Genomic DNA, 14368 nt, shown 5'->3' with positions numbered 1-14368 from the left:
AAAAGAAATTAGAAAGAAAATTGTGTTGTGGTAGATGAAGTGTATCTGAGGGTATTTTGTTAAATACAAACAGTCATTTGAACCTGGGACTGTAGTTGGAGTAATTGTGACGTCCCCTAGTAGCCACAGTTAGAAGATGAATGTTTGCAGTAGGGCTCAGTATCAGTGGCTCTTAATTATGATGTGAAAGAATAGAAGGCTGATTTGTGAGATTACATTTATATGAAATGCAGTGAGATGTCTTATGGAGACAGGCGCTATATACAGTACAGCACGAGCCGGTCCCTGAACCTATCGTTGGGCTCACATTCCTGTGGTAAATGATTAACGTGCAGTTTGTTTCTCTGCTTGCTTCACCCATCTTTCATTAGCAGCCACCTTCAGGCTGGAGACCACCTGAGAGAACTGACAAAAACCCCCTCTAATGAACACCCTTTTTCTTGCACAATTCTGTTTTGTTTTGCGGGTGGGAAAGTTTCCCAGTTCTGGCGCTCTCCCAACTCAGGTGCAGCTATGAAAAACCATAAAGATTAATATTAATAAAGCCGACGAGACTCCTTGTTCCGAAGCCGTGGGGCGCTGCTGGATCTGTGCTGGCCATTGGACCAGTCTGGTCATTTTCTGTTTGCACCAGCAGTTCCAGTCATGGAGCTCTTGTTCCTTCTGGGTGACCTTATTATATTGTGGGTCTCTGAGCAGCGGCTTGGCTTGGCAGCGCGTTGGTGTGAGAACGTCATGATGATCAACATGAGCTCCTCGTTAACCTCAGAGGAAGTAACTCTTGTTGCCGTCATCAGGCACAATCTTCACAGGAAAGAGCTGCATTTCACTTCTGCTACGTGGAGGGCTCAACAGAGGCACTGGTCTCAGGAGCCCAGCCGTGTCCTCGAGGACGCACGCCATTTTCTCTCTGTCTTCCTGCTTCCAGATGACTTGAGATACTCTGAAGTGCTGCATGGATGTCAAGAAGACCGGGAAGCTGCTGCTGCTGCTGCTCTGGTGGAGCCTCTGACAAAAGGCTACGGCTGAGACAATGGGCTGCTGCAGCAACACAGCACGGCATTCTGGGATTGACCACGTTGGACCAGATGAAATCGAGCTCCTGGAAATAGACAGCCATGGGTAGGTGTGTTTTGGATATTTCATCATATTTGAACGAGGGTGGGTGGGCAGCACATTGGTGCAGTGGTTAGGGGTCCTGCCTCATGTACTCAGCCTCCTGGGTTCCCTGATCGGTATGACGATTCAGGTTCTTCTGCTGTCTGCTTGGGTTTTCTTAATAATAATAATAATAATAATAATTAATAATTCTTTACATTTATATAGCGCTTTTCTCACTACTCAAAACGCTCTCCAGGCAGGGAGGACCCAGGAAGCAAACCCACAATGTCCTTACTTCAAAGTGGGTTCTTCAGATGTCCTACTAATCAGTTAAGTTGATTGGCCACAGTGTGAGTGACTGTGAATGCACACGTGTGTGGTGTCCTGTCCAGGGTCGGGTCCTGCCTGATACGTCCACCCTGAACTGGATTAAGCAGGCATTCCTTATCCATTGGTGTGACAGTCTCTAGGGGTGCCATGATTTGTGAGGATGACTACCTGACCTAGGAAATGTCTGCCTTTCTTACATGAAAAAGCACAGAAGAAAAAGGCCATTAATCGACAAACAAAATAATGAAAATGTCATCATTTATTAGGTAGGGTGACAGCGTTTTAGGTTCTGCCCCTGTCGGCTCAGATGCTTCCAGGGGGTTTCTTCAGATGTCCTATCCTACCAGTTAGGTTGATTGGTCTTAGCATGAGAAACTGTAATGCATGTTCATGTCTATGTGGTGTCCTGTCCAGGGTCGGGTCCTGCCTGATGCTTTCACCCTACATTGGAGTAAGCAGGGATACCTAACCCGTTGGTGTGGTAGTTTGCTATGATAGTCTCTCGGATGCCATGATTAGTGAGGATGACTATGTGACCTTGACATGTCTACCTTTGTAACCTAAAAAACTGTCATTAACAGACAAGAAGCAGTATCACCCATATTAGGTATGGTGGCACAGTTTTAGGATCTGCCCCTGTCGGCTCAGATGCTCCCATGGGGTTTCTTCAGATGTCCTACCAACCAGTTAAGTTGTATTGGTTTTAGTGTGAAGAACAGTAATGTGTGTGTGTGTATGTGTGATGTCCTGTCCAGGGTCGGATCCTGCCAGATGCTTCCACCCTAAATTGGATTAAGCAGGGACTCCTTACCCGTTGGTGTCATAGTATTACTGTCATAGTCTCTTGGATGCCCTGATTAGTGAGGATGACTATGTGACCTTGAAATGTCTGCCTTTGTAACCTAAAATATTTTCTTTAACAGACAAGCAGAAACATGAAACTTATCTCATTGATATCAGGTATGATGGCACAGTTGTAGATTCTGTCCCAGTCTGCTCGCGTGTTCTTAGGAGGTTCTTCAGATGTCCTACTAACCAGTTAAGTTGAATGGCCACAGCATGAGGGACTGTGAATGCACACGTGTGTGGTGTCCCGTCCAGGGTTGGGTCCTGCGTGATACATCCACCCTGAACTGGATTAAGCAGGTATTCCTTATCTATTGGTATGATAGTCTCTAGGGCTACCATGATTGATGAGGATGACTACGGTACCTGACCTTGGAAATATCTGCCTTTGTTACGTGAAAAAGCACAGAAGCAAATTGTCTTTAACAGACAAGCAGAAGCAGTTTCATCTATATTAGGTATGGTGGCACCATTTTAGGATCTGCCCTGGTTGGCTCAGATGTTCCCAGGGAGTTTCTTCAGATGTCCTACCAACCAGTTAAGTTGACTGATCTTAGTGTGAGGAACTGTAATACGCGTGTGTGTGTGTGTGTGGTGTCCTGTCCAAGGTTGGTTCCTGCCCAATGCTTCCACCCTAAATTGGAGTAAGCAGGGACTCCTTACCCGTTGGTGTGATAGTATTAGTGTCATAGTTTCTCGGATGTCATAATTAGTGAGGATGACTACGTGACCTTGAAACTTTTACCTTTTGTAACCTAAAAAACTGTCCTTAACAGACAAGCAGAAGCATGAAACTTATGTCATTGATGTCAGGTATGGTGGCACAGTTGTAGGTTCTGTCCCAGTCTGCTCGGGTGTTCCTAGGAGGTTCTTCAGATGTTGAATGACCATAGCGTGAGTAATTATGAGTGTGTACATGTGTGGTGTCCTATCCAGGGTTGGTTCCTACTCGATGCTTCAGTCCTGAATCACATTAAGTGAGTCTGTGTGTGTGTGTGTTTGAATGAAGGGTGAGAGCAAATTGCATCCACAAGCCTGGCCATGGAGCTCAGGTCACCAGCCTGAGTGATGTAACTGTCACCTCCCATATTGGCCTGCATATTAAATCTGCTGTCACCCGCATCACTCCAGACTAATATATAAGATTAGCTGAAATGACACCATGAAGGAGTGGGTCTCAGGGCAGGTGGATGACAGGACAGCCTCTGAATGTTGACAAAGGGAAGGTGTAAGTGTGATGATGTGATAGTAATCAGGATGCGAGGCGCTATATAAGGAGGTGACTGCATAATGAAGTGTAATATTACTGTCAACTGGTAGAAGGATGGAACAGCGATTGGTGGTGGAGTGACCAAAATCTTGGATGGATTAATAGAAGTGCAAGGAAGTTCCAACTTGCAGGTGTTAAATACACGTAAGATGATTAGTGAGGATGACTACCTGACCTCGGGAACTTCAGTCTTCCTTAGCTGAAATTAACTGTCCTTATACATATCATCCATATTAAGTAGGGTGGCACAGTGATTAGTGCTGATACCTGCACCTTCAGAGTTCTGAGTTCACACTTCAGCACAAAAGTGGTGTTTTGTCCACAATGGCTGCCACCCCCTCTGTTTCCACTCATAAACTGACTTATTTTTAATATCACTATTGTTTTAATTCATATGTAATTATGTGATTGTTCAAATTAATAATTTAGAATCTGTACTGGGTCATCTGTCGGTGCAGTTAGGGGGCCTTCTAATAGCGCCCTGATTGGATTGTATCCACATTTCATTTTTAAACTTAATGTACTCTTTTATTAGACAATCAGCATCCCAGAAAAGTATTAGGTTAGCGCAGTGAAGAGGACGTCCAGTCAAATGGTACCGTTTATTTGAGGACGTCCTGTCTGTTTAAGGACAAACCTGTTATTGAGATGAGGCTGAGTTTGCCAGTAGGACTTCAACTCCCAGCAGCCCTCAGTGTGGAAGTTAGTGGGTGTTCAGCAGGAGGAAAGGCTGAGAATGGAGCAATGGTGGTCTTTCAAACACAACATCTAAGTGTGCAGTCGTCACGAAAATGGGATGCTCTGTTTGGTGGGCAGAAGTACAATGTGGAGTGGCATATCTGTGTGGGGTGCCATTCGTCCACCAAAGATATGCATATCCTGAATAACCGCATCGTCCATAGCTCATTTATTGTATATTCCATAGGACCAGAGCAAGACTTTGGTATTCAGCCAACAATGAGCATCAACGGGACCCCTTGCATACCATGGGGAACTTGAAATCCCATAATCCCATAGTAGGCCTGACTATACGGCCCCGCCAGCACTCCACGCCATTGCAATCCAACACTCCCAGACTGAGGTTCACATGTGTATCAAGTTCAGATGAAATGATCGCTTAGACTAATCGTGGCATTGAGTCTTTTCAATACATAAAGGAGCCTTATGAGCCCTCACTGCTTTGTTGCCGCTCTGTCCTATGCATTAAAGGTGACGGCGGCGTTTCAAACACAAGTGAGCTAGCACGTAAAGTGCACGCAGATATCTGGGGTTTCATGGCAGAGAAATGTGTTGAAATTACAACTTCACATTCTGAACACCTCACCGCAACTTTCCATCTCCGCTCACATGTGAAAGGGATGCCAGGAAGCTCACCCAGAAGGGCCTTCCTCTTGCGTACGCACACAGCGTCTGGGCCTGGGGGGGGGCTGGCTGTGCCTTCCCCACCGTCTGCAGGAGCTTCTCTCCCTCCCACATTCATATGTGCCAATCTTGCCACCCTAAACACACCCCGTATGTGGATGTGCATGTGCCCTGCAGAGGACTGGCACCAGCTTCAGGTCAGCTTCATTCATTGCAATCAGCAATGCCAGGATATCCTGTGATGCCCACAAACCATTAGATAGAAAATGGAGAGAATGAGGAGGTGAAAAAGAAGACGTGTTCATACCATCAGGGGAACGTTTGCAGCTCTCTCAATGAGACCATGTTGATTGTAACATTCAAACTAGACTTCTCCCCTGCCAGCCAAGGTCAGTCACCTTGCTCTTTGGTTCTCTGACCCAGTGACGGGACACCTGCAGGTTCTTCCTTGTGACTCAGCTTCTTGGTGTATCCAGTAGTCTCACAGGGCCTGACGTGATTCTCGAATGAAAACTCACATCTGGGGACAACTTGCTAAAAAGTTTGTAGTGAATAGCAGTGATGAAAAGATGCAGCCCACAGGGTCCAAGCACTTTAAGAGTTCGGAGCTGTGGTGGTCCAATTCTATTCATGTGTCAGAAAAACACTTAAAAATAAATAAATGGAAAGACACGGAGAGAAGAAATTAAACTGAACAAAAGACTTAGCATTGAGAGAAGATAGAAAGGTAAAACTGACCTTATTAACTCAGGAGCTCAGTAGCCCAGCTGAAGCTTACAGATTAAACTGTAAATCGTAATGAGTGCGGAGACACAAGAGACACACACACACACACACGTAGACCACTGCAGGTACTTGGATCCACGCGTTAGTGAAGAGCTCCTGTCTGCTGTGATCTCTCTCTGTCATTTTGACTGTTACATCACTTTTTGGCATAACATTAGCAAATTGAGTTTAGATAAGCATTATGGTCTGTGGATATTCTACATTTTGTAACGCCGCAGCTGTATTCTGGTATTGCATGTTTGCCTTTCTCTTAGACCGCAATCTTAACTTCCTGTAGTTTTTAATTTAGATGTTCAGTCAAGAGGTGGATGCTGTGCAGCTCTGCAGGAGCGTCAGAGCCACATTTACTGTTTTGGGTGCATTGAGTTCCGAATTCTTCATCCCCTGTGGCTCTTTGTTATCAAATCTCATAACGTCAGACTGTTTCACCTCCTTTGATGGGGTCTGACACACCGTTTACTTCAAATACATATTGTGACAGTAGATGGTGCTATACCAGCACTTAACCAGACACAGACTGACTCAGGAGGCACACTTTCAAAAGCACACCTGATTTTATTTTCTTTCCTTCCCTTGTGGGAAGCGTCATCCACGTCTTCTTCTTCTTCTTCTTCTTCGACTCTGGCACCCGGAGTAGTCTCTGCTGGCCCCTTATATAAGACACCCTGAAGTGCTTCAGGTGCTTCAGGTGCTCGTTGATCTAATTCTGACAGCACCTCCGGGTGTGGTGGAAGAGCTGCTTTCTAAGGTTCAGCAGCAGTTGCAGCACCCCCTGGCGGCACCCCCAGATCCCAACAGGGCTGTATCCAACTCCACCTCCCATGAAGCTCCTCGGGAGTCCGAGGCACCACTGCAACCCATGGGGGCTGCCATCTAGCGTCCCGGGGGATGTAAAACCATGACCAGACTTGCTCCCCTGATCCTTCCAGCAAAGAGGTGTCCTGGCTGGGTAAGGATCCTGGCCATCTGTGACAATATTTTGCAATTCATATTTTCAGAAACATTGCCGTCAGTTCTTTCACCCTTATGTCTGACACTAATCTTTTTTTTCATTATAATAAATCTTTACTAACTTTTAGTATAAAATGGCAAGAAAAACTCCAGTTAATAAAAAGAAATACAAAACATACAAACTTTGCACATATGCACATACTGTAGGTGTTACACCAGACACGATCGTCGTGACTTTGAACAACAGCAACAACACATCGCTCACTTTTACCACTCGTCCATTCATGTCTTTGAATGCCAACATATCATCTGATTTCACAGTACTAGGGTGTTGTACCGTGTTAGCGTAATGAGAAGTTGAGCAAAATGACACCTTTGATTGGCAAACTAGAAAGATTACTATATGGACGATTTCAAGGCAACTCAGGCCCCTTTTGCTTGACTCCTCCTTACATCCGATTTTACAGAAAAGTTATTCTATTGTTTGTTTTTAACACATTCAAAGTACTCCCCGCTCCTACGGCACACATTTACATGTCAGATAGGGGTCTTTTCAGAAGACTTTTTGGCTATAAACATTTTATCGTAATCAGAAGCTCGCTCTCGATCAGACCAGCGTACTAAGAGGATCACCGCTCTTGGGTGGCGCGGTGCTAGCGCTGCTGCCTCACAATAAAGAGGCCAGGGTTTACATCCTGAGTCCCCCTCCTGTGCAGAGTTTGCATGTCGCTCTGCGTGGGATTCCTCCGCATGCTCCATCGTTGTGACTTTGAACAACAGCAACAACGCATCACTCACTTTTACCACTCGTCCATTCATGTCTTTGAATGCCAACGTATCACCCGATTTCACAGTACTAGGGTGTTGTATCGTGTTGGCCATTATGGATGTAATGAGAAGTCAAGCAAAAAGACCCCTTTGATTGGCTAACTGAACAGATGGATGCTTTCAAGGCAACTCAGGCCCCTTCTTCGGGCAAGATGTCATTTTGCTTGACTTCTCTTTACATCTGATTTTACAGAAAGGTTTTTCTATTGTTTGTTTTTAACACGTGCGAAGTGCTCTCCGATCATATGGCACACATTTACATGTCCAATAGGGGTCTTTTCAGAAGTAATCAGAAGCTCACTCTCGATCAGACCAGCGTAGTTTAGGCTCACCGCTCTTGGGTGGCGCGGTGTTAGCGCTGCTGCCTCACAATGGAGAGGCCAGGGTTCACATCCTGAGTGCCCCTCCTGTGCGGAGTTTGCTTGTTGTCTGCGTAGGATTCCTTCGCATGCTCCAGTTCCGTCTTACAGTCTAAAGACATGCAGGTTAGGTGGGCTGGTGATGTTAAATTGGCCCAAGAATGTGTGAGTGTGTTTGTCCTGTCTGGGAAATTCAGGAGCTCAAGGTAACTGAAGCCTACGGATTAATCTGTAAATTGTAATGAGTGCGGTGACACAAGAGACACACACACACACACACACACACACACACACACACACACACACGGACCACTGCAGGTACTTGGCACACATGCCTTGTGATTGCTGGGATAGGCTCCAGGACCACCACTCAGGACTAAGTGGGCTTTGCAAATGATATGGTATCGTACCACTGCTCTCTGTCCTTCAAAATCATCCCCTCCTCTTTGAGCCCCCTCCCCTTTTGTGAGGTGTCGGATTGGTTCAGAGACGTGACACTCTACTTGTTCCCCGCCCACTTTTAATTCACTCATGGTTGTCTCTTGACGTATTCAGTATATTATGCGTTTGGCTCTACAAGACTTTTTTGTATTTGATGCTTAGACCTGCACGTTGTGAGCCGTCCATCTCTTATTTTTTATTACAGTGATGTTGATGAAAGGGCAACGGCAACACACTTTCACTGTGAGCTGCCAACTTAACTTAATGTGGCCAGAAATTCATCTTAAACACAACAAGAACCTACAAACTCCATACAGGCAGTGCCAGGGCCAGGGATTGAACCCAGGGCTCTGGAGATGTGAAGCTACAAGCTGCCTGGTCCTTATGGGAGGGTGGACACAGAAGAACAGCTTGTGTTGTCCCCACTGGATTAATAAGGTTTGAGGAAGTTCAGTGCCCTCCATAATGTTTGGGACAAAGTCTTAGCCCTTTGCTCCACAGTTTAAAATTACAAATCAAACTGCAGACATTCATTGAAGGGGATTTCCATACATTTTAGTCCCACCATGCAGAAATAACAGGTGACAACACTTTTTTTACATGGTCCCCCCATTTCATGGCACCATAATGATTGTTACAATTGGCATCACTGGTGTTTGAGATTCCTCAGGTGGGTTTCATTGCTTCATGAGATACCTCGGCTTGCTTCTACCCTTTGGACTCTACAGTTGCCATTGTCAAACATGAGGACAGGATCTGTGCCAATGAAAGTCAAAGAAGTCATTATGAGGATGACAAACAAGAATAAAACCATTGGAGACATCGGGAAAACCTTAAGATGACTTATCTGGAATGTCATCAAGAAGAACGAACGCACTGGTGAGCTCAGTAATCACAAAAGGATTGGTAGGCCAAGGAAGACCACCACTGCTGATAACAGAAAAACCTCACAATGGTGAAGAAAAGTCCCAGACGCCTGTCTGACAGATCATACACAGTCTTCAGGGGGACGATGTGTGTGTGTCAGAGACAACCATCAGCAGAAGACTTCAAGAACAGAAATACAGAGGAGGCCACTCTGCAAGATGGAGACCACTACTTAGCCACAAAAACAGGAAGGCCAGATTACAGTTTGTGAAAAAGGACTTACAAGTGTCTGCAGAATTCTGGGAAAATGTATTGTGGACAGACGAGACAAAGATGAACCTGATCAGAGTGATGGCAAGAGAAAAGTGTGGAGACCAAAAGGAACTGCTCAAGATTCAAGGCAGACCACCTCACTTGTTAAACATGGTGCTGGGGGGTTATGGCTTGAGCATGTATGGCTGCCAGAGGTCCTGGCACACTTCTCTTCACTGATGATGAAACTGCTGACAGCAGTGGCACAATGAATTCTGGGGGGTATAGAAACAGCTCTTCAAGTTCCAGTAAATACCTACAATATGGTGACCCAAACATGCTACTGAGACAACACAGGAATTTTGCAAAGCTAAAAAATGGAAAATTCTTGAATGGCCAAGCCAGTCACCTGATTTGAATCCAATTGAGCTGGGCTTCCATATGCTGAAGTGAAAACCACCGAAAGAAGCAGGAGCTGAAGATGGCTGCATTAGAGGCTTGGCAGAGCACCAGCAGAGAAGCACCTGGTGATGTCTGTGAATAGCAGACTTCAAGCAGCCATTGCATGCAAGGGATACGCGACAAAATCCTGAATATGACGGCTTTAATAGAGCTGCCATTGCTGTGTGCCAAACATTATGGTGGGTAGAAAGTGTATGCAGAGCCCCTTAAATGAAAGTGTGCAATGTGCACTTTAATCACAGCTGAGTGTTTGATTTGTAATTCTAAACCGTGGAGCAGAGGGGAAAATCAAGGAACAATGTGTCTTTGTCACAAACATTATGGAGGACACTGTAAGTCTGTGTGTGTGTGTGTGTGCGTGTGTGTGAGACATTAATGCAGTTCAGACCTCTCATGCCGCCCAAGGGCCTCCACTTGATGTCCACTTACATGGAGGGTCTCTCCATTCTAGTACCACTTGACATTGCTTTCTGGTGTCCTTTCAGTCTACATCCTCCCACTCTGCCCTTAAAGCTTTGCTCTCAGCAGACTCTTTTCTTCTTATTGTGGAGCACCAGGGGGCCGTCCAAACCCAACACAGACAGATGTGGGACACAAGATCAGGGCTCACATGTTTTTCATTTTTTTTTTCTTAAAAAACCCCGTGGGAAATGCTTTCTCCCATTTCCCACGTGTACAGCACAAGTCAAAAGCCCACTTGCCTTCTTTCTTTTCCTTCTCTTCTTTCTCTTACTTTGCCTCCTCCTCCTCCTCCTCCTCCAGCAAGCTTTGCCCTCTGCCACCCGACTCTGGCTCCCGGAGTAGTGGCTGCCGGCTTCTTTTATAAGGCCCCCTAGAAGTGCTCCAGGTGCTCGGAGGCCTAGTTCTTGCAGCAGCGCTCCAATTAAGGGCTCAGCAGCAGCTGCAGCACCCCCTGGTGGCACCAACAGAACCCAACAGGGCTGCACCAAACTTCAGCCCCCAATGGAGCCCTGTGGGAATCTGAAGCACTTCTGCAACCCAGGGGGGCTTCCACCTAGTGCTCTGGGGGAGGTAATCCTCTGGATACGCTTCCTCCCCTGGTCCTTCAAGTGTAGAGGAGTACGCCATATTATATAGCTAAGCCTTCTTCTCTTTCAGTGACAGACCATTTTCGGTTTGTTTCCGTCTTCATTTATCTTCATCTGCACTCCCTGCAGGCTCCTCTACCTTCATGTTTCAAATCTAACGTCTGAGGCATCTCAGGAGGCGTCTGCCCCACCGCCACCTTCCACCTTCACCACGTCCTCGTCTGTAAATCTATAAACTGCTGCTGCTGTGTCCACACCTTTTAGGGCTCATCTCAGTAGCCTGAAGGTCTCTCGCAGTCAGTCTTTATTGTATATAGCGTCTTTCACAGAACACAAAATGGCACTTTAGGGAACAGTAAAAGGAAAAAAATGACATACATAGTAAACTGCAAGAGAGCCAACTTGCAAATGACCTTACAGTGCGTGAGGGAACCCTGACAATGAAGACCACTCCGGAAGGTGCAAGTGAGACAATGCTCATTGTCATCCTCACGCCTTTTGTTGTTTGAAACGAATGAACTGAAGAAACGAAACTGCCACATCAGCCCCAGCCTCCTGCCTGTCCGCTCTGACGTTTAGCGGATTTCCTCCTCAACTGCTGCCACCCTCTCTTCAAACCCTCAAGATTTTTATCTCCTTCAACACCCGCCATGTCTCCACGTTACGCTAATCTGCCCAGTGCTTCCCCTTTTCCCAGCAGATGGTGCCTTTCTTGTGTCTCACTATTGTTAAAATGTTTGTCCCCAATTTCCCACGATATCCTCAATTTGATTTCTTTTCTAGAAAAATATCGATGTCTGAAGTTTGACAACTTGTTTTAGTTTCTGTGCTTGGCACTGCTAGCCTGTTTCCGGGTTGCTTTGGCCTCAGTTACTCAGCCGTCCCCATTTGTAATCCCCTGGGTGCAGGATGGAATCCAGTCCTGGTCAGGGCAAAACGCACTCCCCAACCCAGCTTCGTCCATGATCTCCAGTTTTCCGTGATTTGCTCATTTCTTTTCTAGAATAATAATTTATTCTGCAGTTTGAAAAAATGATTGTATGCCTGACGCTGCTAGCCTGTCTCCTACAGTTCATCAGCTAGTGTCGGATCGCTGTTAAAATCTCATCCAGCTTTCAGACCTCCGAGCCAAAATGGCTTCAAAGCAAATAATGGATACGTTGTCACACATGTACAAGCAGGAGGAAGCTGAGTGGACCGAAAGAAGATAATTCCACGCCAGGCCAGGGGCTGGCGGGGTGCACTAAACCTTTCTCTATTTTTTCTGCGGACAAAACACGGGAAAACCTGCCTGATTTCTCATACAAGACGTCACTTCCAGTTCTGATACAAAGAGTGACATCACTCCTGGTTTCCGACTCCCAATAAGATGTCACTCCAGGTTTCCGACTCCCAATAAGACGTCACTCCCAGTTTCCGACTCCCAATAAGATGCCACTTCCGGTTCTGACATAGATGACATCACTTCCTTTGATGGCCTTTAAAGCCGCCATCTTTGTCACTACTCATCAGTTCATGTTGAGAACTCGTCCTGAGCACATCTGTGGAATTTCCATTAAACTTTCCAGCTAGGTACAATATATGGGTGGCTGCCCCAAATGTTTTTGTGGGTCCGTGGGTGACAACGTCCAAAAGCTCCCCGTCTGACTGCAGCCCCCCTGGTGAGCCGCACCACCACGCCACACTATGCTCAGTCCTGCTCGTGCTGAAGGTGTTGGGTTCTAATCTGCTGTCTCTGACAGATAGAATATTACATGAAGACTTAGGAGCTGCACAACAAGAACGGTAGAAGTCACCTGCCTTGTGGGGGTCTCTCATGCATAATTCAGTCTCCTGATTTTACTGCATCTTCACAAGACAGTTGTGTTGGTTGTAAGGTCATTATGATAATGATAAGCTGCTGTATTATAATAATAATAGCAATAATAATTATCGTCTACATCTATATATTGTTTTTCTCACTAGTGCTTCAGTGAGTGGGGAGCCACTTCAGCCCCCACTAATGTGCGGCATTTACCCGGACGAGGCAATGGCAGCCATTTTCTCGCCAGCACGCTCACCACACATGAGCTGTTAGGCAGTGAAGTGATGAGAGAGACAGCCAGTTAGAGACAGGGGATGATTTGGGGGCCAGAATGACTAGGCTGTGGTGGGCAGATAAGCCTGGACATCGAGATACACCCTACACTTTATGAAGGAAGCCCAGGGATCTTTTACGACCACAAAGAGTCAGGGCCTCCATTTTACGTCTCATCCGCCATTTTTACAGCACTATGTCCCCATCACTGCACTGGGACATTGGGATCCCCATTCACAAAACCTTGCAGGCCTCACCAGCACCAACACTTCTTTCGGCAGCAGCCCAAGTTTTTCCCATCCCAGTACTGGCTGGGCCTGAACACGCTTAGCTGCAGGTGGATGACCCCTTCTGAAGAGCAGGTGGTATGGCTGCTGGTAACAGATCAATACTTTCAGCTAGGAGGGGACGCGTATCCCCCCTAGCTGCCCATGAGGTAGGTTTAGTTAGATACTCAGTGAGATTTAAAGAGATCTTGTTATGATTAATACCAAAAGTCAAAGCACTAAGGTCGTCTTCAATAATCACAAAGACTTGAGACTGGAAATCGAAACCAACAAAGTCAAGAATGTCATCCTCTCCTAAATTATCTGGGCTCAGATATTTAAAGTTTAGATCATGTGACAAGTACACTGCCATCTTCTGCACTGTGGCGTCATTTGTAACTTGACATATGCATCACAAGCTTAACGTACACAGATAATAGCAGGCCAAAGATCTGGAATGGAGCCACTCACGTGTGCTCAAGCGCTGGACTTTCTGTCAAATAGTTTTCCTTTGAATGCTGTGACAAGCTCACTGCCATCTTTTTTATCATTTCAAGAGTCACACAAGACAAGCTCTATAGACGGCAGCACTCATAGAAAAACACACACAAAATGGTGATGCAAAACCCAAACAAGAATAAAAAGAAAAATTAATAAAATGTCCAAATGGACAAATCGACTAAAAAAAACGAGCTAAGATTCGGTAGGACAATGATTTATTTATTTTTTCGCTGAGGATCCCAATAACGCACCCAGCCTTGGCCCAACTCACACGCACTCCCTCACAGAGACAAAAAGCAACTGGTAATAAAACAGAAATTAAAGAATGTATTAAACAATAATAAATTAAATATAACTACGCCATCTACAACGATCCCACCCCAGTTCCCTACTGGCGATTAAGCAATAAAAACAAATTCAACAATAACAAACAACGAACAAAAACCACACACGATGAAGTCCGTAAAAAACGGCAACGGAGAGAGACAGTCCAGAGATCAGCTCGCTGGACGTGAATGTAAAGATCAGGCCTACCGGTATTACGTGATGAGATGATGACGCGCGCTCCTTTCTTCGCAGGTCGATAACCAATCCTAATACAGTCCTCATGCAGCAGGCAG

The 14368-nt window shown here is 45.8% G+C and overlaps 1 protein-coding gene across 2 annotated transcripts in view; it reads left to right on the top strand.

Annotated features, from left to right (window-relative positions):
* The first annotated feature begins 815 nt into the window (after positions 1 to 815).
* The window catches only part of LOC114656296 (rho guanine nucleotide exchange factor 7), a 54270-nt gene continuing 40717 nt past the window's right edge, over positions 816 to 14368 (top strand). The window contains exon 1 of one of the 2 annotated variants that reach the window (XM_028807838.2): positions 816 to 1122. In XM_028807838.2, the coding sequence (XP_028663671.1) occupies positions 1034 to 1122 (89 nt within the window). In that variant the 5' untranslated portion in view covers positions 816 to 1033. Of the gene's footprint in view, positions 1127 to 14368 lie in introns of both variants that reach the window. The other variant, XM_028807839.2, reaches the window with a different exon arrangement.

The sequence above is a fragment of the Erpetoichthys calabaricus genome, chromosome 8, assembly GCF_900747795.2.
Source record: "Erpetoichthys calabaricus chromosome 8, fErpCal1.3, whole genome shotgun sequence".
Classification (NCBI taxonomy): Eukaryota; Metazoa; Chordata; class Cladistia; order Polypteriformes; family Polypteridae; genus Erpetoichthys; species Erpetoichthys calabaricus.
The sequence above is the reverse complement of the archived record's forward strand: the minus strand, read 5'-3'. Positions and strand labels throughout refer to the sequence as shown.